The 24,923-nt window shown below is 38.3% G+C and overlaps 1 protein-coding gene across 4 annotated transcripts in view; it reads left to right on the plus strand.

The window, feature by feature from the left end:
• mybpc3 (myosin binding protein C3) overlaps positions 1-24,923 on the plus strand; it is a 54,994-nt gene that overhangs the window by 11,269 nt on the left and 18,802 nt on the right. For 3 of the 4 annotated variants that reach the window (XM_036543141.1, XM_036543139.1, XM_036543140.1), the window contains exons 5-21: positions 381-529; positions 1,527-1,644; positions 1,943-1,991; positions 4,844-4,903; positions 8,162-8,164; positions 10,883-11,046; positions 11,255-11,387; positions 11,855-11,857; positions 12,475-12,599; positions 13,095-13,200; positions 14,504-14,670; positions 16,690-16,855; positions 17,903-18,009; positions 18,172-18,201; positions 18,463-18,602; positions 22,485-22,644; positions 24,583-24,687. In XM_036543141.1, coding sequence (XP_036399034.1) covers positions 381-529; positions 1,527-1,644; positions 1,943-1,991; positions 4,844-4,903; positions 8,162-8,164; positions 10,883-11,046; positions 11,255-11,387; positions 11,855-11,857; positions 12,475-12,599; positions 13,095-13,200; positions 14,504-14,670; positions 16,690-16,855; positions 17,903-18,009; positions 18,172-18,201; positions 18,463-18,602; positions 22,485-22,644; positions 24,583-24,687 — 1,785 coding nt within the window. Of the gene's footprint in view, positions 1-380; positions 530-1,526; positions 1,645-1,942; positions 1,992-3,131; positions 3,177-4,843; positions 4,904-7,161; positions 7,165-8,161; positions 8,165-9,249; positions 9,274-10,882; positions 11,047-11,254; positions 11,388-11,854; positions 11,858-12,474; positions 12,600-13,094; positions 13,201-14,503; positions 14,671-16,689; positions 16,856-17,902; positions 18,010-18,171; positions 18,202-18,462; positions 18,603-22,484; positions 22,645-24,582; positions 24,688-24,923 lie in introns of all 4 variants that reach the window. The other variant, XM_036543142.1, reaches the window with a different exon arrangement.

Consider the following 24,923-nt stretch of genomic DNA (forward strand, 5'->3'; position numbering starts at 1 on the left):
TCCTTGAATAATAATTGCACCATTTTAATGTGCCTGTCATTCTTTCACATTGATATCCGTTCTGAAGTTGTTGTCTATACGTATGTGCACATGTAGTGCTCTAGTGAGTTTTCACTGTTGAGAATCACTATAATACTCTGCACTCACACTCTCGTAAGGTATTTGTCCAAGAACAATTTGGACTGTTTTGGTAGATGCAAAGAACGTTTGTTTCTGTTATCATGTCTCAAAATAAATGGCTCAATTTCAGTATTCACAATTTTTTTCTCCTAAAGAAATGTTGCCAAAAACAGCAGTGAAATACATCAACCAAAAATATTTCCTAGAGAAACATAAACTTCAAGGAAAGTAAGAGCGATATTGCTGTGATTCATCCCCAGGTGAAAACATTACATTTGTTGCCAAGGTGTGTGCAGCCAGCCTGCTGAAGAAACCTACTGTCAAGTGGTTCAAGGGCAAGTGGATGGATCTGGCCAGCAAGGCGGGGAAGCACCTCCAGCTGAAGGAGCTGTATGACCGCAACACCAAGGTCAGTGCTGGGTCACAGCTGTCATTTTTCTGCACAGATTTAGAATGTTAGGGGACATGACTGTGTGTATTTAAGGCAGTGGTGCCCAGTCTTGTTGCAGGGTGACTGCAGGGAAGGTACTCCCAGCTTTTTTGAAAAAAGCTAATGGTACTGAAACAGAAGAGATTCAGTTAAATTTACAAAGTGATGAAAGTGATGTTTAACACTTTGAATTTACATGTACGTGAGTGTATATGTTTGCTAATAATATTGTATTGCATCCAACCAAGTTCCAGATGTGTTCCTTGGCTTGATACACATATAGCATCTGTAAACACCTAAAAGTGAATTCAGTTATTTATTTGGCTATACATACAGGTGGATCTCGGTAAATGAAGTAGATGTGTTCCATAAGGTCACTTTGGTGACCAGGGATATAAGATGCTGTACATAGAGATACATTCCACAGTTTCAGAAAAGAGGGCAGCTAAGAAAATCTTAGCTAGAAAGGAAACAACATCAAAGGCAGCAGTGTGTTGTAGTGGCAAGAAGTTGATTGTGTAACCCAGAAGTTACTGATTTGGTACCCAGGTGACACATTGCAGTTTTCCATTAATCTGGAAACATGTCAGTTGTTCTAGATAATGGTGCCTGTTAAGCAGCTAAATAATGTAATGTATAAACAAACATTGAACATATATTAATTAAGGTGCATTAATATTCACATTTCACTGTTACTAACATGCAGTACCAAACGAACCACCTTTTCTGCTTATTTTAAAAATTACTAAAAAAGTCTTCAATAAAGAAGGTGTTCCTGTGTAGTATAAGATGTGTATGTTCAGAGATGACAAAATGAATGGTTAATTCAATTTTCTGAAACAACGTCGTCATAAGGATTGCAGGTCTCTTGTATCTACGTAACCACCTCCATAAAATCCTCTGATATTGTTGTCTCTTGGGTGGCTGTACACCACTGTCCCTGGATGGTACCGTGATCTCTGCCGGTATTTTGTAGGTGTACACCTTTGAGATGCACATCATCGCAGCCAAGGCCAACTACGCTGGAGGGTACCGGTGCGAGGTGTCCTCCAGGGACAAATTTGACAGCTGTAACTTTGATCTCATTGTACATGGTGCGTTTTTTCTTTACTATCCAAAGCACTGACAGAAAGTTACTGGTCACTTCTGGATGTTGCTTTCACCTGGATTGTACAGAGTACTACATTCATCCACAAATATGTGCAATATTATGCTACAGAATCATAAATTTTTACAACGGTAAGAGAAACAGGAATCATTTAAATATAAAAACAATTAAATATTAAACTGAAAACCTCAGCTTTATCCCTGTATTAAACTCACTGTAAAATGTACCTTTTGTTTATGTACAAATGAAAATACAGAGTCCTGCTTTCTTAATTTAATTTGCAGAAGCCCGATCTGTAGGGGAATTTGATATCCGTGCAGCTTTCAGGCGCACGTAAGTATTGCAGCTTTGTGTTTCATGTACTATATGTGATATGCTTAGGGAATGAATTACTTAAATGCTATGCTGTAAAGAATATAAGAGCCCTCTAGTTCTAGACCAATGATCAAATTGGTAATCCCAGGTCAAATTTTTAGTCTTTTTTTTTTTATTCTTGGAGGTTTATGAGAGTATGAGAACAACATTAATAATGCAAGAATCCAGATTCTGCTTCTTGATCCTCATTGAAAAGATTCTAAATATGTTAGAGTATGGCATGTTTTCAAAATTTTTGCAGTCATTTATAGATAGTTCATTTGTTAATGGGAAGGTTTCTGTTGTGACTTAGTCCGTTATTACTATAACCATAAGCTTAATACTTACTTGTTGGTAACTATAAACTTATTTATTAGACTTATACTGTATTTTAAACTACATTTTCACAGAAAACTGTGGCTAAATTGTGAAACCTTTTTGAAAACTTTGTTTGTTTTCTACTTCACTAAATATAATTTTTGATAATATTGATCATGTTAGTTCAATCACCAGCCTAAGAACCTAGAAAGGTCTGTCATAGTTCAGTTCTTATCTCTCTGGTAGACAGTCTCAGTCTGAATATGTCTTCTACTGCACTTTGCGCTGCCAATGTGAAGTGACCAATGCTGTGGCCAATACAGTTCCAATTATTTGATTATATGATTATATGATTTATATGGCACTTCTTAGCCTCGTTGAACAGGGCTTCTCCTGTCACCTCTAAGTGTCGCACACAGATATATGGAAATCAGTTAACACTGGTGCTAAAATAGCATATTTTATATACATGAAGGTTTCCCTGATATTTCACACAGTTTACTTTGAATTCCCAGATTAGTACTGATGTTGTGTTTTTGGGTCCTAAACAATCACCCTTACTGAGCAGTCAGATATGTTTCGCTCTAATCTGGGTGACTTAATCCCCAATGTAAAATTTGCAATGAATACATTTATTTTTGGTGCAACTAACTTAAGTTTGTTATTATTATTACTTAACCAGAAGCTCTGGTTAATATTCAGTCACAGATGTGGGGAACCACTAAGCTTGTAGCTATGTACACAGTATGGTATGTGTAGGGTATTATGATGATTAACTGTCCTGACATGCCAATCTACTAGGAGCACCGCTGCAGGTGGAAAAAGGAAGAGTGGAACTGGAGGAAGGTAGTAAAGTGTTTGCTGCAACATCAGGGCCATATTCAGAGAGCAGACATGACTTTTTAGTCACCTGTTAAAGGACAGCAAGGAGGTGCTTTGAGTCTCTTCCTGAGGAATGAACCAAACACTGTCTATGCTCACTTTCAGTTCTGCATTAAAGGACAACAGAAGCCTCTGTTTCCTTACGTGAATATGACCCTACCTCCAAAGGTTTTGAAAATACAGTTGCAGAAATACAGAAGGGAAATGCAAAAATATTTGCAGCCATACTGTAGGTGATTTTACAAAGACTTGGGCCTGGGAATCATTACTGACCAGAAATATCAGGTGATCTGCTGTGGCTTCCTATCCAAGTAATCCTATAACATGATGGACCAATATTCGGTCTTAAATGCTCTGTGCCCCAAACTCGGTGTAACACATTTAAACAATGTTATTTATCTATTTTGGGTACATTATTGGTTGAGCTGAATAACACAAAGATGTTTTGTAAGTGATGGAAAAATAATGCTCTCCAAGAGTTTATTTTTCCAAATGAAATCGCTAGGTTAGAGGTAGACTAAATGCAACAACATCCCACCCTGTAAGGACTAGAAGGACACGAGGCAGCAGGAAGCCTGACAGTCTGTTCAGTTTGTTTTGCACTTCCGCTCTCTAAACTGCTGCTGCACCTTTTCAAAACAGTGGAGCCAGCTGCACAAACAGTTCCCGTCTCAGAATGGGTTTTGCTCCTGGTTGGCCGTGAAGCGCAGGATGTGCTAAGGACATGTGGGCTTTCGGCGCCACCCAGTTCTGGGACGGGTGAGAGTGATCTGTCAGATGTAGCCACAGGTCGTTAAATCCACTTTAAGACCTTACACAGATATAGGGCTCTCGTTTAATCCCAATCATCTCATGGAGATCAGACGCAAGATTCATCAGGAACTCAGTGTGAGATTAAGGGAGAGGTTTGCTGTCTCCCCGATTAGTTGTATTTGTCGGTAGGTATTGGTCGCTACCTTGAAATATCTCTACACACTGATTATTGAAGGCCTTTTAAACATTCCATGTTTCATTACACTTTTCATATGGAGTAACGGGGCTGTCCTTTATCATAAATGTGGTAGAACAGGTTTACGATGCTATCATTGTCTTTCAGTAAGATATAATGTGTGCTCTTATTTCTGGTTTTAGGAAAATGTTTAAGAATCAAATGTACATTCATATAGTGTAATATACTGTGTTATATACTGTAATACTTACACATACTGTGAGTATTTGCATATCTGTTAAGTTCTAGTCAAGGTGCTCATTTCCATTAGAATACTACCATTTGCTCATTGACATTACCAATGTCCACTGTTGTGTTTAAAACGTCACTTTACTATAAACTCTATTTTCTGTCTAACAGTTGACTGTGGTGCTACAACTTGGGGAAAAAAGAGTGGTTTTGAACACAAGCACTAGTGGTATTGCTTGTTCTAATACAGTGCACCAAATGTATGAGAATCACATCCCTATACGATATCAATCAGAGAATTGCTGTATACCCAGACAACAATGCTCTGTTCCTGTGACACCCTTTTCAAAAGTGGGGGATATTAACCTCTGATAAATATGTTGTGTAAGTGATTGAATGTAGCATTGCATTATGGGTCGGCTCATGATATGCTGGCTGTGATGTCTCTCTGCAGTAGCCTTGATGGAGGCGAGGAAGCAGGAGAGCTGGACTTCAGTGCTTTGTTGAAGAAAAGGTAAAACTGTCTTCTCATGCAAATATTAAAAACAGTCTAAACAGTCTAGATGGAATATACAGACACATGTATGCTATGTGGCAGGTGTGTTAAGTACTGATCAGTTAGAGAGATGAAAAAAAAACACTCCTAATGCATAGTAGATTGAATCATTGCAGAATTTATAAGAGATTAGTGTATTGAGTGGAAGCTGCCTGTTGGAGGCTTCTACACAATACAATGATCTGCTTCTTTTAAGACCTGGAATGGCACAAATTTCTACATATCAGGACTGCTATTTTCATCTCTGAATTATGAGTGGTTTTAGTTTAGTGTGGTGCAGGGATTATGGTCAGGGTAAAGCGTTTTATAGCTAGAGGGCTAGAGTTTTTTTTATCATTATTATTCAGTAAGATCTTGATTGTTACAAAAACCATAAACCCATGTTCCACACATGTTGCTTCATATCAACATACAGTAGTTAAAGTGTATTCAGTAGTAATTTATGTAGAATATCCCAGCTTTGATGCCTATCATTTCAGCATAAATGTTACTTTGCTGTCTGTTTCTGGGTAATGTTCCAAAGATGTAATTGAAATTTAACAATGCAATTTTAACAAATTTCACATTATCCTATAATCCTGAAATGTAACCTCAAGTGCAACCTTATTGAATACTTAAACAAATAAAATGGTTCTAAATGAAACAGATTTATAGTACTATATGGGCTGCTCAAGTCAGCCTTTCTTAACAGATTGTATTCCAATCCCTCTTGGTGTAAGCAAGGCGCAATACGAAAGTAGTCCACAAAAGCACATAAAAATGTCAGACCGATGCCCACTGTAGCTTTTTCCATTACTCTGCTGGGTAGGATTGCATTAGTTGTAATGATTCAAGTCATTAAGGTATCTGGCTACTAATTTGGAGTTGACCTGGTCATTCATCTAAGTCGCACTCTCAGTTTAGTCACTCGCTTGTCGACCACTTACCCTTGCATTTAGAGCAGTGTCCTGTGTCTGCAAGTGTTTTTCCCTTCACTGTTTTATACATGGTCACTTATGCTCTCATCTGGCACAGGACAGAATGGCACAGGGCCCGCACACTATTACTGCGCTTGTCATACAATGTGTTTTATGTGAATAACATTAAAGGTTAAGATCACTTTCAGGTCATTTGATGTGACTGCTACTATAAACAATAAGTAGATTAACTCATGTCTGTCTCTGGTGGTGAACCACAAAGATTATGATATGCATTAGTGATGGTATTAATCTGTGAGCTGTGTAGCCGAATGTACAGCTAGCCAATTCCTGTACATTGCAGTTCCTATTTGTATAGTCCTGTCTGACTGGAGGCTCAGTTTCTACAAACAGACATTAGCAGTTGTGTTTATTTTCTGTCTGATACATACTTTGAGTTAATTTGTCATTGATTGTTGCTATAAACTAGCAATCCCATAAGCATTTTAAAATTGTTTGCAGTAAGAGTCTTGCAGTTAGCCCATGCTCATTAAAGACCTATACTTTTGCCACTTTATGAGCTTGGCCACTGACCATGCTTGGAGGGCCTGGAATCCAATGAATGTTATGAGTGCTATTTCACTTCCCAGTATTGGCTGGAAGCATGCTTTGCAGCTGCCTCATGTGGAATCAAGACTCTTGAACACTCTAACCCATCCGTCTCTGTGACTTTGGGGGCTGCTTCTGGACAAGTGCCACTCTTTCTTCAACTGTACACCCTACAGGTGATACAGTCCCCCAAAGGGGATGCATGTTAAGTCATGCAGTGCATACCCTTGTCTTACCAACCTCTGGTGAGCACATAGCAGAATTCCAATGTAAGGCCTGAGCTGACTCCCAGTATGTTTGGTGTACACTCTCGATGCTGATAAGATATTTACAGACACAAGTGTTATTGACGTCAGAGCAGAGGAGGAGGCGTCTGCCCAGAGACATTACAAGTTGTGACTTTGAAGGACGGCAGACATTTGCCAAAACTTAGTTCTGTCTCATGCTGTTGCTGCACTGAGCGTGCATCAAGTAGGTTTTAGACACCACAGGGAAATCCTGATCTATGTCAATTTACCACCCCCTCCACAACCCCCCTATTACCTTCACTTTTTGCATGGGCTGGAGGGCAGATAGGGGTGAACTGTAAGCGTTGTGGCCATGCCACCCAAAGGCAGACATGCATGACAGGGCCTCTGCTAATACTTTTGGTGGGTGTCAGCATGCTCAAGCCTTTAGTGGCTGTAAGTCTGAAACATCTATCCATCGTAGGGAGTTAGAGAGCTGTAAATTACTATGGGGTGGTTTGTAGACCTCTGAAGGCCTCAGGCTCAGTCCTGCCTTTTTCCCAAGCTTCTGTTACCAAGTGAACCAAGACCTTTCACTACCTGCACTACATTCCCTCCATTGGAATGAGGTTTCTGGAATGAAGTTTCTCCCAATATTCTTTGCCTGATCAGGACTCTGGCCTGTTGAGCTGAACACACATTGAGCATATTCAAAATTTAACTGTTTTGGAGAACAGGCTTTAGAATTGCCTCTACCTAAATCCAACCTTTGTAGTTTGTCGTGGATGTCACTTTACTGATGGTATTGCTGGTAGCCTGTATCCAATGTGAGGGCTCATTTCACCTGAGTTGGGTGACTCTTGGGCCACTGTCTAACATATATGTTGCCCCCTACTGGGTGATGCCAGGGACCTTCACCAGATTTTACTACCTGAATATTGTGTTTTTCATCATTGGTGATGCAGACCTACTTGATCTCCTTGATATGTACTTGAGGCTCTGCTGTTTGAAGGTCAGTTCATAAACCTGTTTGTCCTTTGCATTGAAAAATGATACTATGCAGTATAGGGAACAAAATCTGACATGATATGTTCTTTTGAGAAGCCCTTATAGCTCTATAGAATGGAAGTTACAGGTGTAACCATGGTTCTGTTAGATAACAGCTGCTCCAATCATCTTACCATGGAATTCCAGAGACAGAGTGGGAATAGGGAAGGGATTCTAAATCACCCCTCCACTACTGCCTCCACTAGGATTTCTTTAATACTGTGCCTTGCTGATACCAAGAGGGAAGAGAATGAAGGAAGAAGAAGGAAGTAAACCTTTAACCTCCATTCCTAAATGTTTAGAGAAAAGTTGCTTAGCTGCTGTAGATAATGGATAAAGTAAACAGTACAACTCACAGTCCATTACATTTAAACTGATGACCCTCTCTGTTTTCCTTTACATGTCGAATCTACTGGTCATTGGACTTCCCTCAACAGAGAGTAAGTGCCTGGCTCAGCTGGCTAACAGACGCTTGGCTGCATGGGCCATTAGCTACTGACCCAGTCTGATCCACTGAGTGGTCTTCCGTCCCTTCTGCTTGCTATTCACAGTGTGTCTTGGGCATCCTCCCTTTCACATCACAATTGCATGTGTGCAGTTTGCATGACATTTGCCCATGTCACTGCAGCCTCATTGCATGCAACCCTCATCACCTCCCAAGTCTGTATGTCACCGATTACTACCACATCTCTTTTATTCACGACCCCAGATCTGCTCACATCCACGACCGATCCACGTCATGCATAATGTTACCACCACTTCCTGATATTCACTCCACAATAGCATGTTTGGCCATAAGTAATATGTATGGTCATCATGTATTTTTTTACGGTGTGTTGCAGCAGCAGTGTGGCATAGTGGTAAGGAGGAGGGTACGTAACAAAAAGGCTGCTGGTTCAATTCCCCACTGGGGCACAGCTGTTGTACCCTTGCCTCAGTAAATATCCAGCTGTATAAATGAATAAAACAGTAACCTATGTAAGCCACTCTGGATAAAAGTGTCTGCTAAATGACAATGATACTGATACTGTGTCATGATGTAGTCCATGAGTCTAGAATACATCAGTCAGCATCAGTAGACCATTGTTGGAAATTAGAGATAGATTTAATGTGTGGCTCTCATTACCAAACATAACTTAAGGAATGCTGCACACCTACCTTGGAATGACATGCATCATAGAAGATACTCACCTCATCCAGAAGCTTAAATGCCACCTGCTTTATCAGAGCACCATTTTCAGTATGAAAGTGTGTTAGGTTGTTTTGGATAATGCCAAATGTTCAAGCAAGAGAAAGGAACGCTTTGATTAGACTTGCTTATTAGTCTCCATTGCCTCATGAAGTCACATACTATATCTTACTATATCTTTTTTGTTTTATTTAATCTTTTTAAAATGACAAAATTACATCTCAATCAGACAGCTTTGGCAGTTGCAGTCAGTGTTGGACTGTTTTGTGTGAATTAACAAGTTCTGGTTTGTCTCGCCATGCCTGCCGCTTGGGTTCTGCATCTGAATGAGTACAGCAGTTTTTTAAAAGCGACAACTCGGTAAGAAGCTCTTCTGTGCATAAATATGCTATGTTTGCATATGTTGCACAATGTTTTTCCCATGCATTCTTTCACCTTTTTTTAATTTAATTTAATTTATTTATTTATTTGCTGAAGTCTGTTTTTTGTTTCCAACTTTTTTTTCTTTTCTTGGGATGTGCATCTTTGGTCTTGAAATTATTTTTGAATTACTTAATCATTAATGCTTCAAAATTGAAGTAGCTTGGTTCTGATTTTGTACTACCATTAATTCTTCCACCATCCACAGACAAAATATGTGACTTTAATACTTCCCATGGGCCTGTGGGAAATTTTGACATTATCATCTTGGGGGCTGTATTACAGAAAAGAAAGTCCTATCTCCAGATTAGATCTTGTCTCATATGATCAAGTCTGCATATATTTGAATTAGAAAAGCACATCCTATAAAAATAAACACAGGATATGCGTTTGTAAACCTGAGTTCAGATTTAGGCTTTCCAGAGGGGACAGACCAATGATGGGATGTATTATTAGGGATGTTGGAGATTTTGTGGGGACATGATAGGCAGGAACATCAAGAAGAAAAAGAAGAAATAACAGAAGAAAGTGAAAAAAGAAAAAGTGCAAAATGGTCCAATTTTAAAGTGCATTTATTATATGGTTGTACAAAATTGTATCCATTTTCTTTTTTTAAAGGAGGTTAGGGCTTTGCTCTTGGAATTTTCTCTGTAAAGGCAAATGTCCTAAACTATTTCACACCTGCATGATAGGATATTATTTTAATTTTCCCATGATACAGACCCAGGCTCTTAATGTACAAAAAACTAGAACTATTGTCCTTTTGAATCATCATAAGAGAATATTCAGAGTGTAAAAAGTGTCCTTTGGTCGTTTAACTGAAGAATTATAAAATAATTTAGGCAAAATACCAGTTTGACTAATTAATGATGGTATTTTTAAATTCTGAGGAGTAACTCTATTGAAAAAAAATATGGACCAAGTGATATTGAACTGATTTAATCTGATTTAGGGGCATAACAGATAAAGGTTAAAAACATCAAGATTTGCAAACTGTTCTGAAACCAGTTTCTCCTTATATTCCTCCTCATCTCAGTAAAACTTAGTAAATAAAACATACGATTGAATATTTACACCATCCAAAGCATTCAAAAATATGATACAATTTCTAATTGCATGTGTAATAGTCATTGAAGGCCTCCTACTTCAAAACGATATTTGTCAAATCAATACACATTCATTGAAGGTTATATCCTTGCCATGAAAGATTAAATGGTAGAACTTCAGCAAGCCAATATCTTTTGCTCACATAAGTGCAACTTATTAATGAATTAACTAGTATTCAATTAAAATTTCAGCATAGCAAGTACATTTACCTCATCAGTTTTTTGGGGGGGCACCACAGAATCCCACATGCCATTTTTCTCATCACATACCAGCTGGAAATCATATTTTATCCACACAGTGATACTGAAAAATTCAGGTAAAGCACATGATTTAATGTATGAGATGTTTTATGCAATACCCTTATACAATACTCCAAACTGAAGACAATGCACCCCTCAAAGGGAAAAAACTTGGCACTTACCTTTGATTTGTGCTGCTCTAGAGCTGTCCATGTCAGCAACGAGCCAGAGGTAGATGTCTGGGAAATCCTCCAGAAGGCCCCACCCTCAGAGTATGAGAAGATCGCCTTCCAGTATGGAATCACTGATCTGCGTGGGATGCTTAAGAGATTGAAGAAGATGAAGAAGGAGGAGAAGAAGAGTGCTGGTAGGCAACTTCTGATTGGCACATACCACACAGTATTAATCTGTAGAACCATACTTGTAATTCTTTGCCTCACCACTATCCCTTCTGACATCATTATCTCATGCCTGAGATAATTATCTCTCTTTATTAGCTCACATTATCACATCATTGTGTCACATCTAGTTTTATTATTTACATTAATACGTCCATTTTTTTCTTAACATCCCAGCATTCCTGAAGAAACTTGACCCAGCCTACCAGGTAGAGAAAGGTCACAAAATCAAACTTGCGATTGAAGTGGCCAACCCCGATGCAGACGTAAAATGGTTGAAGAATGGTCAGGAAATTCAACCAAGTGGGAGGTACATATGAACATGTTTGTCAGTTGCCTGGGTTCGACCTACACAAGGTGAAAGAATGACTATGCTCACTCCTGAGAATGTACAGTGTAAAAACATGACCAAACAGAGACTCTCAAACTTTTTCCTCTAGTTATTTCTTGAGTTAATGTCACATTGTTTGGAATAAATGAATACATATGCATTTGCAATTAAACCCAGGATTTGTCCTCGGTGGACACACACTAATCTAATCCTGCACTGAAATTGAAGGTCCATATTTTTCTTTTGAATCTTGTTTACTGTGTCATGATACTGGGTGTGGGCTAATACACATAAATAGCTGTTCATAAATCACTTTTTTCCCCTCAAGATCTGGTTGCAGAGATAAAACATCCACTGCAATAATTATTTCTTATTTCCTTGTTTTCCTCTTTAAAAACAAACATTTGTGGCTGGCCTGAAATAACCTCCTTGACTCCTGTCCTCAGCAAGTAAGTAGTCCACTCTGTTTGTAAAACATAAATGAGACATATTTGAGAGGTGAAAAAAATGTAAGTGCATGCCATGAAAAGGCAATTATACATACCTGTAGACTCACTGCCTGTTGAGAAGATGCCAACTTCCTCATTAGTGGTGTCTGATGTCAGTTAGAGTCTTAATGACATAGCTGACTGGAATGCCTCCCACTACCACTACCCAACACCTGTATACAATACAAGGCACAGTTGAGTCAGCTAGCACTGTTCTTCTTTCAATATTTAGGATAATGGTGAGCAACTTTAAGAACAAAACAGCTGTCATTTGGTTTACATGCTTATGTTACAGATGTTTTCATTATAAAAATTAAAACAAATCAACATATAACATTAACATCCTGCTTAATGACCTCAAGAGCAGCTGATATTGCTATTTATTGAAGAAAGAATTACATACAGTAGACTAATAAATGAATTTTAATACAGCTCTTGACATACAGTACTAAGTTCTAAGTTGAGAGCATTGCATTAAGATGTGAGGCAAATTATCACTGACTTGTGCTCTAAGCAGTTTGATTGGACTAGTATGTTTGTAAGGGCTGACATAATTGTTCCTCTGTTCATTTCATTAGGTACATCTTTGAAAGTGTTGGCAACAAGCGGTACCTCACCATTAACCACTGCTCATTGGCTGATGATGCTGCCTACACCTGTGTGATTGGAGATGAGAAGTGTTTCACAGAACTCTTCGTTAAAGGTAACTGCAAATCCTAGGAACCTGAAATTGAAGGATCGCATGCAGTAATATCCACTGATGCCATAAAACAGGAGTGTACAAGCTGAGACAAAGATGCCCAAGTTTCCAGGAATCTTCAGACAGATGGGATATATGAACCCTGAGCATATTTTTTAAATTAATAAGATCTAGCATATGCTTGATTGAATGAACCTATACAATCCTTTGCTACGTCATACTTCTGCCCAGTAACATTAATTCCCCAAAGTTGTATGAATAATGCTAGAGTGAGTTCAATAAGCACAATGTTGTCTAATGTTTTAAAGAGGGGCTGATGGAAGATTGAGTCCATCACCAGCTGAACTCATAGACAGCATGATTTGGTAATTTAATTCACCCTTGGATAATGGGACAAGACTTGTGCATTACTCTGAAGGCGGGGGCCCTGCTCTACGGCTAGTCAATAGAGCGCACATGGTAGGCACACAAAGTCACTTTGTTCCCATGTGTTTACAGAGCCCCCAGTTCTCATTGTGCGGAACCTGGAGGATCAGATGGTGATGAAGGGTGAACGTGTGGAGTTTGAGTGTGAGGTCTCTGAGGAGGGTGCCCATGTCAAATGGTAAGACCTGTTTCCCTGTGGCTCAAGTGTCAGTGGGTTGATATGAAGTACAGACACACATCTGTTCTGCAGTACAGTACATCTGTGGTAATAAGCTAAGGTAAGCTAATAAGCTGAAAAGGTCATGAGCTCATGCTGATCACAGGTTTCAAATAGACTACATGGGAAAATACCTGCTATACATTCACCCATATGCAAAATAAACAATAACATGACATGCACTTTATATACATAATGTTCCACACAAATATATACTGACAAATGTCTGTTGTATGAATTTACCGCCTACTGTATGTTAACTTGTGAGTAATATATGTGATTCAATACAAATTAATTAGTACAACTGGTCTTAAGGAGTAATTTATGGATTAAGAGCATTATGAGATTGCCTGATCAATGTTAAAATATCATTCAATGTTTTTTTTTTTAAGATATGTTCATTCATTTGTTGTTAATTATATACTGCTGATTTTTGTGCTATGGGCATTCCTCAAATGTCCTGTAGATGGCATTTGTGTCTCTTGTCACATAACCTCAGTTCATTTGTTGCTCCGAGGCATTTCACACTGACAGATCCACGCACTGATGGCTGTCTTTGCCACGGCCAAGGCCATATTTCCAGCTTCTCATAAATTATCAATGGGAGAAAAGGCCACACGCGCCTTTTAACACCTTTGAGCTCCTGTCCTTTATCTGAACACGAAAGACATGGTGAAATATGACAGCACAAATATAAGCTTCTGAAAGGGCAGAAGAGAGAGAAGATACACAAAAAATAAAACATGTCTGCCTGTGAATGCGTAGTCTGACCTCTAAGACCTCTAAGTTTATTTCTCATCTCATGGTGAGGCATACTTTTACAGCTGAAATGCATTTTTTTTTGTCTCACATATGATTATGTCAAAAAATTCATTCTTCTCCCTCTTTTACATATTTACAATGAATGAATCGGCCGAAATATACTAATAATGAAATTATGAATGTTAATATAATGTTATAAAACAAAATTTCACAAAATTTGGGAAGATCTGATTTGAAACTTGAAAATTAGCCCAACTGTCCAGGTATACTATGGAAGGAATTGCAGTGCAACTGATATGCACTGAAATTTCAGTGGCAGTTTCCATGCCATGCTTTTTATTTTGATAGATTTGGGAAAATGAAAATGGAAAAAAATAATGCTGGCTCATGAACATGTGTATCAGCTATCCTTAGACAAAATGGGTGAATTTAGTGCTTAAACCCAAGTGAAACATGATACATTGAAATTCAGGTCCTCATACTAACTTATTTGTGGACTCAGGGAAAAGGATGGTGTTGAGCTGACAAGGGACGAGTCCTTCAAGTATCGCTTCAAGAAGGATGGCAAAAAGCATGTGCTGATCATTAACGAGGTCACCAAAGAGGACTGTGGCCACTACATAGCGAAGACTAATGGGGGAGAATCCATGGCAGAGCTCCTGGTGCAAGGTAGGTATCTGTTTCAGGACCATGCTTTGCTGTATGCAATTTCAGGTCCATGGCATTCTCTGTTCTAAGTGCTCTCAGTCCCAGTTCACCCATACTGGATAACAAGTGACACATTACAATAGACGTACATTGCTGACAATTAGAACAGAACAATCAGAGTAGTATCATCTACAAAACTTTCCACTGAGCATTGTTAGTATTGGCTAGCATGGTAATTAGTGTTTAGCAAGGCAATAGCACACAATCCAGGGGTACGCCTGTATTCATCATGCCTTTGATAAAACTCATAGTGTACAATAGTGTACACAACTATGTTGTCAGGCAAAATATAACATTAAATGGTAATGTACCTAAAACTGCAATGAAGCGTACATTGGCTGCACCATCCATGTTGTCACCGAGTTAGCTGTGTTCACAATAAAGGGTTGGCAGTCTGGGAGCCAAACAAACTCCTCAGTAAGGTTTTAGTGAGGAATCTGCTGTGAATGTATAGCCTAAACATTATGATTGCAATAAGCTGACACCGCTAAATCAGAAGTACTAGGAGAAGAAGGAGCTGCTAAAAATAAAGTATCATGGGTAGCTAGCTACATGTTCTTCTTTACAAAGAATAATATATTATCTATAGCAGTAAAAATTTATTTGAAAATGTCCATACAGATTGATCTTTTCCTTTTTGAGTGGAGAGAGTAGGAGTAATTCAGTACTTCTGACCTGCATCAATAAACACCCTATCCTACCCTACCCTGAAACACGATCACTTACACAACAGACTGCCGTCATTGTGTCAAGGTTACCGCACAAAACCCAAAGGCCAGCTATAGTTAGAAGATGTGGCCGCTATATTTTTTTTTTTTTGCAAGAGAGACTGTGAACTTGGCAGATGCAGTTCTATTTGACTGGCACCTGCTTCTGCTTTTACATGGTATTTTCCATATTTTACTTTCAAAATCAAATGTGCATTTACATAAACAGCGTGTGTGCCCTAAATAAATTAGTCCCTGCATTACAACTTGGTACAGTGGAGTGTTCACGTTTTTTTTTCAGCACTGATAATGCATGATAATGAGATTTATAACGTAACATAATCTTCTTGCATTCTGCATGCAGGCAAATTATATTTATCTAGGCCACTAATCAAAAGGGAAGCTGCCAAGAATAAACAGGTGCACTGCGATCCTCTAGTGCTGCTAGCGAGCACATAAGTGCAACCATTCTCATTCTCCAACCTAAATTACCCATTCTCTGGCTCTTTTCCAGAACACGATCTTATTTTAGGCTGTGCATTCAGGTAATGGGGGGACAGCCACCACATATTTATGAACCCTTAACATAGCTGGCACTGTGTGGTGAGATGCGTTGGCTGGGAATTATTGACAGAGGGAAAAAAAAATGTTCTCAACGGAAGATAAGTGATGTAATATGAGGAAGTAATAATGTGATTATCTTGAATTTTTTTCTTTCCATGCGGTTCTTATTTGGAAATTTTGTTTGCTTATGAAGTCATTTCTTTCACTGAAGATAACAAAGAAACCAAAACATGTTCTTCCTATAATAAAACAGAAAGAAAATATTTAGAAAATATATTATTATATATTATTGTGTAATATACAATATTTTGTCCCTCCTCTGATTTGTCCTTAGGTACAAATCTGAAGATGTATGAAAGCAAGGCACTTATATGCAAAACAGCAATTAATATAGTGCAGAGAGCTATTCTTATTGTATGTAATGCTCTGTTGCAGACAGCACCCCCATTCAATCCCATACTCCATTTGTTGTAAGTCCTTGATGACTTTTAAGCAGGTTTTCCACTTCCTCTGCAAATTGCTAATATCTACACATCCAAAAAGCTAATGTCTGAACTAATATTAGTTAAATCAGGTGGGTATCTGCCTAGGCAGAATGAAAGCCTGTAAACAGTGCCACTCATGGATCACCAGTGTGCAGCTGTGATAAACGCACTTTATCTCATTCACTGGGGTGAGACTGATGGCTGCCATTACCTTCAATTGACAGAGAAGGAATTGGAGGTATACCAGAGTATCGCTGACCTGACAGTGAAGGCCAAGGAGGAGGCAGTGTTCAAGTGCGAGGTCTCAGATGAGAATGTGAAGGGCATCTGGTACAAGAATGGTGTGGAGGTGAAGCCTGATGCAAGAACTCACATCACACACATTGGCAGGTGAGTGGGATGAGTATCAACTAAAAACACTCCCCAACTTTGCTGAAGCATCGGAGATCTTAAGTATTTTCCTTTTTGTACTATATTATCTTATATTATCACATCTTATCTGTATATCATCAGCACAGAGGGAGCATCAGAAGTGACAGTATTGGAGGAGCATTAATTCTCCTTCCCATGTCTGCTGTTTGTTTTAAAACCAATAGAACACAAATGTCAGCTATCTTAGGTACCTTAGGTTTAAACAGCTAGCTAGTTGAGAGAGAGCTGTGATTTACAATTAAGACATTTCCTTGTTTGATTGGTTGTTGTAATCTGCCCTATTGCAAACAGAAACTAAGTGGTATTGCTTAATACTATGTCACCAATGGTGCACAACATTTCTAGCTTCTGGAATGTAACTATAACAATGGGGTCAACAATGAGGTCAAAGTTCAGAGTGTCTGAATTCTCATTGATGTATCTAGTGACCAATAACATAAATTGAACAGCATCTTATGAAAGCACTGTAAATTGCACATTGATATGACCATTGCACATAACTGGTAACATTGTTCAGAGAATATACAAAAAACCAGCCTTCATTTTAAATTTGTTAATGCCCTTAGAGAAAGTCATATTATTCTGTGCTCTCCCTATATATCAAGCATTTCCAGTTTCCTTTCACAGACCTTACAATGAATGGGGCATATCTTTGAGGAAAGCACATGCTACATTTGTTTAATTATAAAATATTACAAATAACTATAAAATAGTATGCTGTGCAATACATTGAATCAATGTAACATATTAAAATGAAGATCTTTTTTATTAGTTATAAGATTTCATTATCTTCTTAGTAGTTAATTGGAGTATAATATAAACTCTTTTCCTAACCAAGCATTATGACTATTGTATGACGGCAGGATAACAATAATTTTATATTTCTCATGTATTTAATATTTAAGGGCTGGTTGGCAGCCATTATCCCTGAGCAATCAAGTTTGCTTTGTGGGGTGATTTAGCAAGTTGTCAAAGCAATACTGAAAGAGTGTTTCTCTTTTCCAGGATTCATAAGTTGACCATTGATGATGTCAAACCTGAAGATGAGGGAGACTATACATTTGTTCCTGAGGGATATGCATTCAACCTCTCTGCTAAACTCAACTTCCTCGGTATTGCTCATGTCTAGAACATTGTAGCTCTTAAAATAATGATCCCAGAATTTAAGGTAGTCATAGAATATCAGTTCATTTCATGAGAAAAGTACAGATAAAACACAAAATCTGAAGTGTCCACTATTTACTGTAATAAATTGTTAATCTATGTATTTACAGAGGTCAAGATTGACTATGTTCCTCGACAAGGTAAGCTTTACCTTTCTTTCTGCACTTTTAGCATGTCATAATTTTTTCTATGACCTGTCAGTGCTTTGGGATTCTTGGCATAAGCCCTACTGTACAATCACAGCTTCATACTAGTCATTCTACTGCAATGACGGCAGCTATCCAAATTCTTGCATGGATCTAAAAACAAACCAAGACATTGTAAAGGAATGATCTCTGTTTCAATAAAGAACAGTCCTCCAAGCAAGTGTTAACGAGCTTCTCTCTCATTTACCTCCGAAGATCCACCAAAAATCCATCTGGACTGTGTTGGACACACGGCCGATTCAACCATCGTGGTGGTAGCAGGAAATAAGCTACGACTGGACGTGCCCATCACTGGAGACCCAGCCCCCACTGTGGTCTGGACTAAGTCTGATAAGGTAGGGGCATGCTGTTTTCCGCATCAAATGCTTCAGTGCATTGCCTCTGATCTGAGGCTTGGCAGTAACACAGTGTTTGGGCCAATCCAAGGAGCACATGCAGTGGCTGGTGAGAAAAACAACTGGACTTGTATGCTGTCCTTTAAAGTCTGGACTACAATGCAACATTTTTTACTGTATAATAAATCTTGACTAAGAACATATTAATAGACATTTCTGAAGAATACCTTTCTGCCTTGGAATTGCTTAATTCACCTAGACCAAGATTGAATTCACAAAGATCTGTTAAAATTAAGCCACCCACTCAGGAGATAGAGCATAAAGTACTGCAATGTAAACAATGATAGATTAAGGAATACATTCAATCACTTAAATAGGATATTTCAGTGAAGTAATATATAAAAGCTTTTCATTTGAGTAATTATCACTTGATTTCATTTAAGCCATTTTTGATACCCATGGCATGGATTCCCTGGCTTTGGGGCATAAGCAGTTCACGGTGTAAGGCAGTTTAATATAAAGTATATATAGAAATAGCATTTTAAAAGCTTATATGCTTATTTATAAGGCATATAGGCGGTTGCCTAGGATGCCACCCATCACTGGGGGACACCAAGTGCCAGAGCTGGGGGGGATTTTTCCCCAGAGATATCTTGCCAAGGGCACCAAATTACTTGGGCCAGCTCAGCTGCAAAACATTCCCATTGCTTGCAGTAAGGTACTAGGTAGCTCATCACTGACTCAATCCAATTCACAGGTGGCATTGCAGGAACAGTGAACACACATTAAATTAACACATAAAATTAGGCTGTGATGTAAACAAACCATAAATGGTTCAGAAGTGCCGTATATCATCCCAAGCTTCCCTGTCTTGTCATCTAGACCCCATTGACACAAGCTGGCATGAGTGTGCATATTATTACTATCATGTTAAATCATCCCCAGACTTAGATAAGTGAAGCAATTCATGACTTATTTCTGCTGTATTCTCCTTTTGTATTCTTTTGTCTAAAGTTCTACAAGTCACTGTATAAGGGCATCTGCCAGACATGTTTAATAATATTACCGTTTATGTGATGCTTGGCTAAAAGAATTACACACAACCTGCAGTCAACTGAGACCAGAGTTGAGGAGCCAGTTTTAGATGGTTTTGAGAGAGAGAGGTGTCCTCTTTTTGTGGTTTGAAAACAATAACTCACTACGAAAGATCAAATGATCCCTTTCATGTTACATGATAAAGGTAACAACAAAGGCCAAATGGTAAGAGTCAAGTCTGTATTACATCTAAGCAGGTAAGGATTTGCTATTCTTGCAATTCTGACAGTTGTAGTCTACCCAAGCTTACTGTGACACTGTTGTGACCATAATTCCCAGGACACTTAAAATATGGGGGTCATATTAAGCTACAATACTTTATTCTAGATATGTTAACATTTTTACAACCTGTATACCTATTTATCCTTTAAAAGCATATACATTTTTCTCTGTGTAGTGTAGTCAGCGGCGGGTATTAAAAAATGAAAACGTTTCATCTTACTAAAAGGCAGCAATTAATGAATTAATATGTATTATTAGTGAGTATGGCCTTGCTGTGTTACATATGTAATAATTTGACTGTAATCTATACAGTTCTTGAAGAGATGAGGTAACATATCAATTTTAGAGATAAAAATGTATAAACATAAACAAGCAACAGCTACAAACTAATAATATTGTTTACAGTTTCACAGGTTAACAAGTAAAATTCTCAAAATAATCCTCAGTCTTTCCAATGGGTGTTACATGCTAGTTATTACGTCTCATGCTTTCCTTGTCCAGTATGGAATCACATTGTCCAGGATTGTGGGTAAGACTGTCAAAGTATTTATTGATTAGCGACATTATTTTTTTTACTTGCCCAATCCTCTTCTGTCATGCTTTTTTGTGAGATCAGGCCAGGTTTTTAAATTGTTTCCAAGCACTCACAAGAAGGTTAGAGAAAAGGGGCAGTTGGGGTCTTAATCGTAATACCATTTCTGTTCAATTAAAGTATAACTGAACAGGTCTTTTACAGGGGAATTATTTCTGAATTTCATAACCTTCAAGTGTTGTTTGCATGAGAAACAGGAAGAGTCATAACAGTACATAACGTAAGGTATAAAATAGTTCAGGTACAGGTTTGGGGAGAATCATGATTAATTTGTTCTCTCAACCCTTGCCCCATTTAATATTTGCAGCAGGACAAATATGAATAATGATTGATTGTTTCTCAGATGGTTGATAGCTTTCTATGGCTAGTGAACAACCGGATAAGCAACTGGACAAGCTTGGGTTGGGCAAACCTTTAGCAGGGTTTAACTAGCTACAATTAATGTATACGAATATGAGAATAAAAATAAGAACATAATTAGACTGAATACAAGCCAAGGTGTTGCTGGGTCTCTCAACCGCGGACCACGGGAGGACCTCAAACGATACCATGGAAGATCACAGTGGAATGAGGGTTTGTAAAGGAATGAAGGACTGCCATGAACAAGGGTGCTCCCTCATTATTTCTCAGAGGGATAGCACCTCTTTCCTGCTTCACAGTTTTGCTTTGCTCATGTAGGGTAAATCTAGAACGCGGAAGAGCGACGAGTCCTCAGAAGTGGCCTTCTCTGCCGATTTGATGAAAGATGGGCAAGTAAGTTTTACCATGGAAACACAGCAGGTTCTGCATGCTGCAAAATGATTATGACATCACTGAGAGTGTCGGTTGTTCAGTATTTCTTGGCAGTGAGGTAATCAAGGTAAGTCTCCTGTGTAAGACACACATGCTTGAGGCGGCATCTCACAGTCTGAGGCAGCAAGGAAAACACCACTTTTCCTGTTTTTACCCCCTTAGCAGCACCAAATTGACACTTAAGTACCCACTTAAGTTCTTATTTACGTGTATTGACTATTACAAGCACAGACCTGTGAGAATTTGGTACATCTATTGCTGTCTGAATATTAGAAACCTGAACAGCAAACTCATAACCATTTAGTCCATGGCTCTCTCAGACTGTGCTCCCATCATGTTGCCTTATGTGTGCATGTGCCATCCCATGAAATGGTCCAAGTTTTAACAATCACCCGAGTGTTCTATCCATGGATAGACAACAGGTAATATGTTTCATTTAAAAATATGTCCTGTGTCTTCATCTCAGAAGGTTATAGATTATAAATTCAAAATATCACACCCAAGACACCCTATTACTAAACTATAAGTTACAGTATAATCAAAAAGGTTGGAGCGAAGAAGTTCATGTTTTTAGTTAAAAGTAGCTGTAGTAGTTTAGTAAAAGTAGTTATAGGTTCAAACTGGGGAGGTGGGATGCAGACAAAGTGAAGTGTGCTTGGTTTCACCAAACTCCTGCTTTAAAAAATGAAAGCACTTAGCATTAATGCATTTTAATATGACAATTTACATAGGCTTGAATTAGCTTCAAACTAAGAGAGATGTCAGCCATTATAGGTAGGTGAAGGTGTTAACATACAGTGCCAGTCACTATTTTCCACATTTTAGAATAATAGCAAAGCATCAAAAATATAAAATAACACAAATGGAATTATGTAATGACCAAAAAAGTGTTATAAACAAAACTATCTTATATTTTAGATTCTTCAAATAAGCCAAAAAGTATTTTTTAAATGTAAAAAAAATTTGAAAAGAAATTCATACATAGGCATCAACTTCACTATTTATATTTTACATTTAAGCGCAAGTCTCTCAAAATGTCTTTGAATGCATGTTTTCCATTATCTTAATCAGATGTGTCCAAAAACTTTTGGCTGGTACTGTATATTGAGAGAAACCATTGGAATGAGCCCAGTGGCTTGCCCTTTGCCCAGCACTGGTCTAACCTGCATCCTATGGGGCAGGTCATCACGGATGCGGATGGGCGGGTCCACGTGGAGAGCACAAAGGGCCACTGCATTTTCACCATTGAGGGGGCAGAGCGGCAGGATGAGGGGGTCTACACTGTGATTGTCCGAAACCCAGCAGGGGAGGACACAGCGGACATCAACGTTAAAGTAGTAGGTGAGCTCACACATTTCAGTTGGACCCTAGTAGAAGGACCAGGATGTTCAAACATGCTCCAGAGTTGCCCTGCATTCCTTTTGATGAATCAAAATGGCGTGGTATGGCATGGTACATTTCCGCTTGCCATTTTCACAGTGTGTAGGACTCCATCATACCAACGATTCTTGAGACATTTGACATGAAATTGTGAGGAAAATATAGTATTAAATAATGCTTCAACACAAAATGACAACATTTAATTTAAATTATTATAGAATAAGAATCTGAGCTAAGCTTGTGGTTGAGGCACAACAGTAACTGCCTTGCAAAAAATAACAAATGACTTGATGAAAAATCATTAGACACAAGAACCATACAAATAGAAAGCATTAGATGCACAAATAGTAGAACAATTAGAGAGCAAGGAAAATGCAGATATAGTGTAGAAAGCTGAGTAATTAAGTAATTAGTGACTGTGCAGTTCTAACATTGTAGATGTAATGGGCAAGAACATTTAGATGAAGAAAAATAAAAAGAGAAGGAAAAGGGAAATAAGATAATGATGCTAAAAATGGTGAAAGTTTGGGGATTTATTTTACCGTATGAAATTATAGCTGAATTACGTGTTATATGAATGTAGGTGGTACAAAAGTAAATGTATGGATTTACCTCATTTGGGGTATTTCTGTACAAAATGACAAAATTCTCTGTGTTGTATAATTCTCTGTATCTGTATAAATTCTCGACATTGTGTAGCAAACTGTGCTGGCTGACCAGACTGTCTTACCTGTCAACTCAATGAACTTAGCTTCATATTACTGGCTTACAGACAATGACCTATATGAGCTTTTGAGACGTTTCTCGACCAGACAAAACAATTAGAAACTCCAGTCAGTCCAGTTTCAGTGTATATTATCTGTTGAGTCTTACATAATCTGAAAGGCTTATTTTCCTCTAGGCCTCCTGAAAGGAGGTCTGGTTCGAACAGTTTACAGTAAGATTAAATCTTAGATAATGAGATGTGAATAGAACTATAATGTCAACAAAGCAAAATTACAATGTTGTAATGGAAATGTCAATATTGGTTGAATGATAAAAGAATTAAAGATTGCAAAAATTATTGAAACATTATTATCTTAAGTACAGCACAATACTGTAATTAGTGCTAGGTGATAACTGAGTTTCAAAGTACATTTTTGATTCTGAAAGTCCACCAAAATTACAGGAATTATTTAAAGAGTATATCAGCTTATCATTATTTTAAGGAATTACCCTCAAAAGTCAACAAGTGCTCACCAGATTCTTCAGGGATTTGACCAGTGATTTCAAAGGCAGGAATCACTGAGCTGAAATCTCCCAGCAGTGTCTGATTCTGTCCTGGTAAGGGCTGCATAATCCTTTCCCCTCAGAGAGACACTAACAAGCCACTCCTCAGTTCAGTACAGACTTCAAACAGTCCCACCAAGGGACACCTCGACCCTGTATAGCTCATTATTAAGTTTTATTGCCACCTTGACTCCGCACCTATGGTTTTTTTATAGAACGCCACATGATTGAGTTATGAAGTAGTCAGTCTTTGCTACCAGCCAGCTGATAATCATTCTTTGGCCAGCTGACTTTCTTATCAAAAGGAGCAGCTCATCTTTGTTGATGAAGAGATCCTTTCAGATAATTTCAACACAGTATAATATGCAAACAAAATATTCAACCTTCAGTACTTAGACTATTATGCTCTACATTTTACTAAAACTGTATGAAATGCCCATAGAATCAATACAAGTACAGTATGCTAAATGTCTGATGATGAAAGAATCCCATCTGCAATATAAATCTCAAGGAGCCAAGTTTGGTTGACTGAAGTAAAAGAATGCATTGAACATAGCCCAATGTTTGTGGCATCACAGAGGCCCTCTCTGCTTGTTTGCTATTTGTGTATTGCGTTTGCCTTTTTTACAGATGTGCCTGATCCCCCCCAAACACCTAAAATTCTCAGCGTTGGAGAGGATTCATGTATTGTGCAGTGGGAGCCCCCACTGTTTGATGGTGGCCAACCAATCATTGGTCAGTATACAGGACAAGCTGCAGTGACATAAACATTACTGTAAAATCTGTAATTGTACAGTCTGTAAAATCTGCTGACATTTATTTTCTCTGTAATGTGATATGTGTTCTGGCCATTTAATGTTAAGAGAGAAAGGGGTGGACATACCATTGCATTCCTGTGCAGTCTTCCCATTAGTGGCCACAGAAAAATGACAAACAAATATGCATGACACAACTGTTTTAAAAATATATGC

The sequence above is a fragment of the Megalops cyprinoides genome, chromosome 13 (assembly GCF_013368585.1).
Source record: "Megalops cyprinoides isolate fMegCyp1 chromosome 13, fMegCyp1.pri, whole genome shotgun sequence".
NCBI classification, from domain to species: domain Eukaryota; kingdom Metazoa; phylum Chordata; class Actinopteri; order Elopiformes; family Megalopidae; genus Megalops; species Megalops cyprinoides.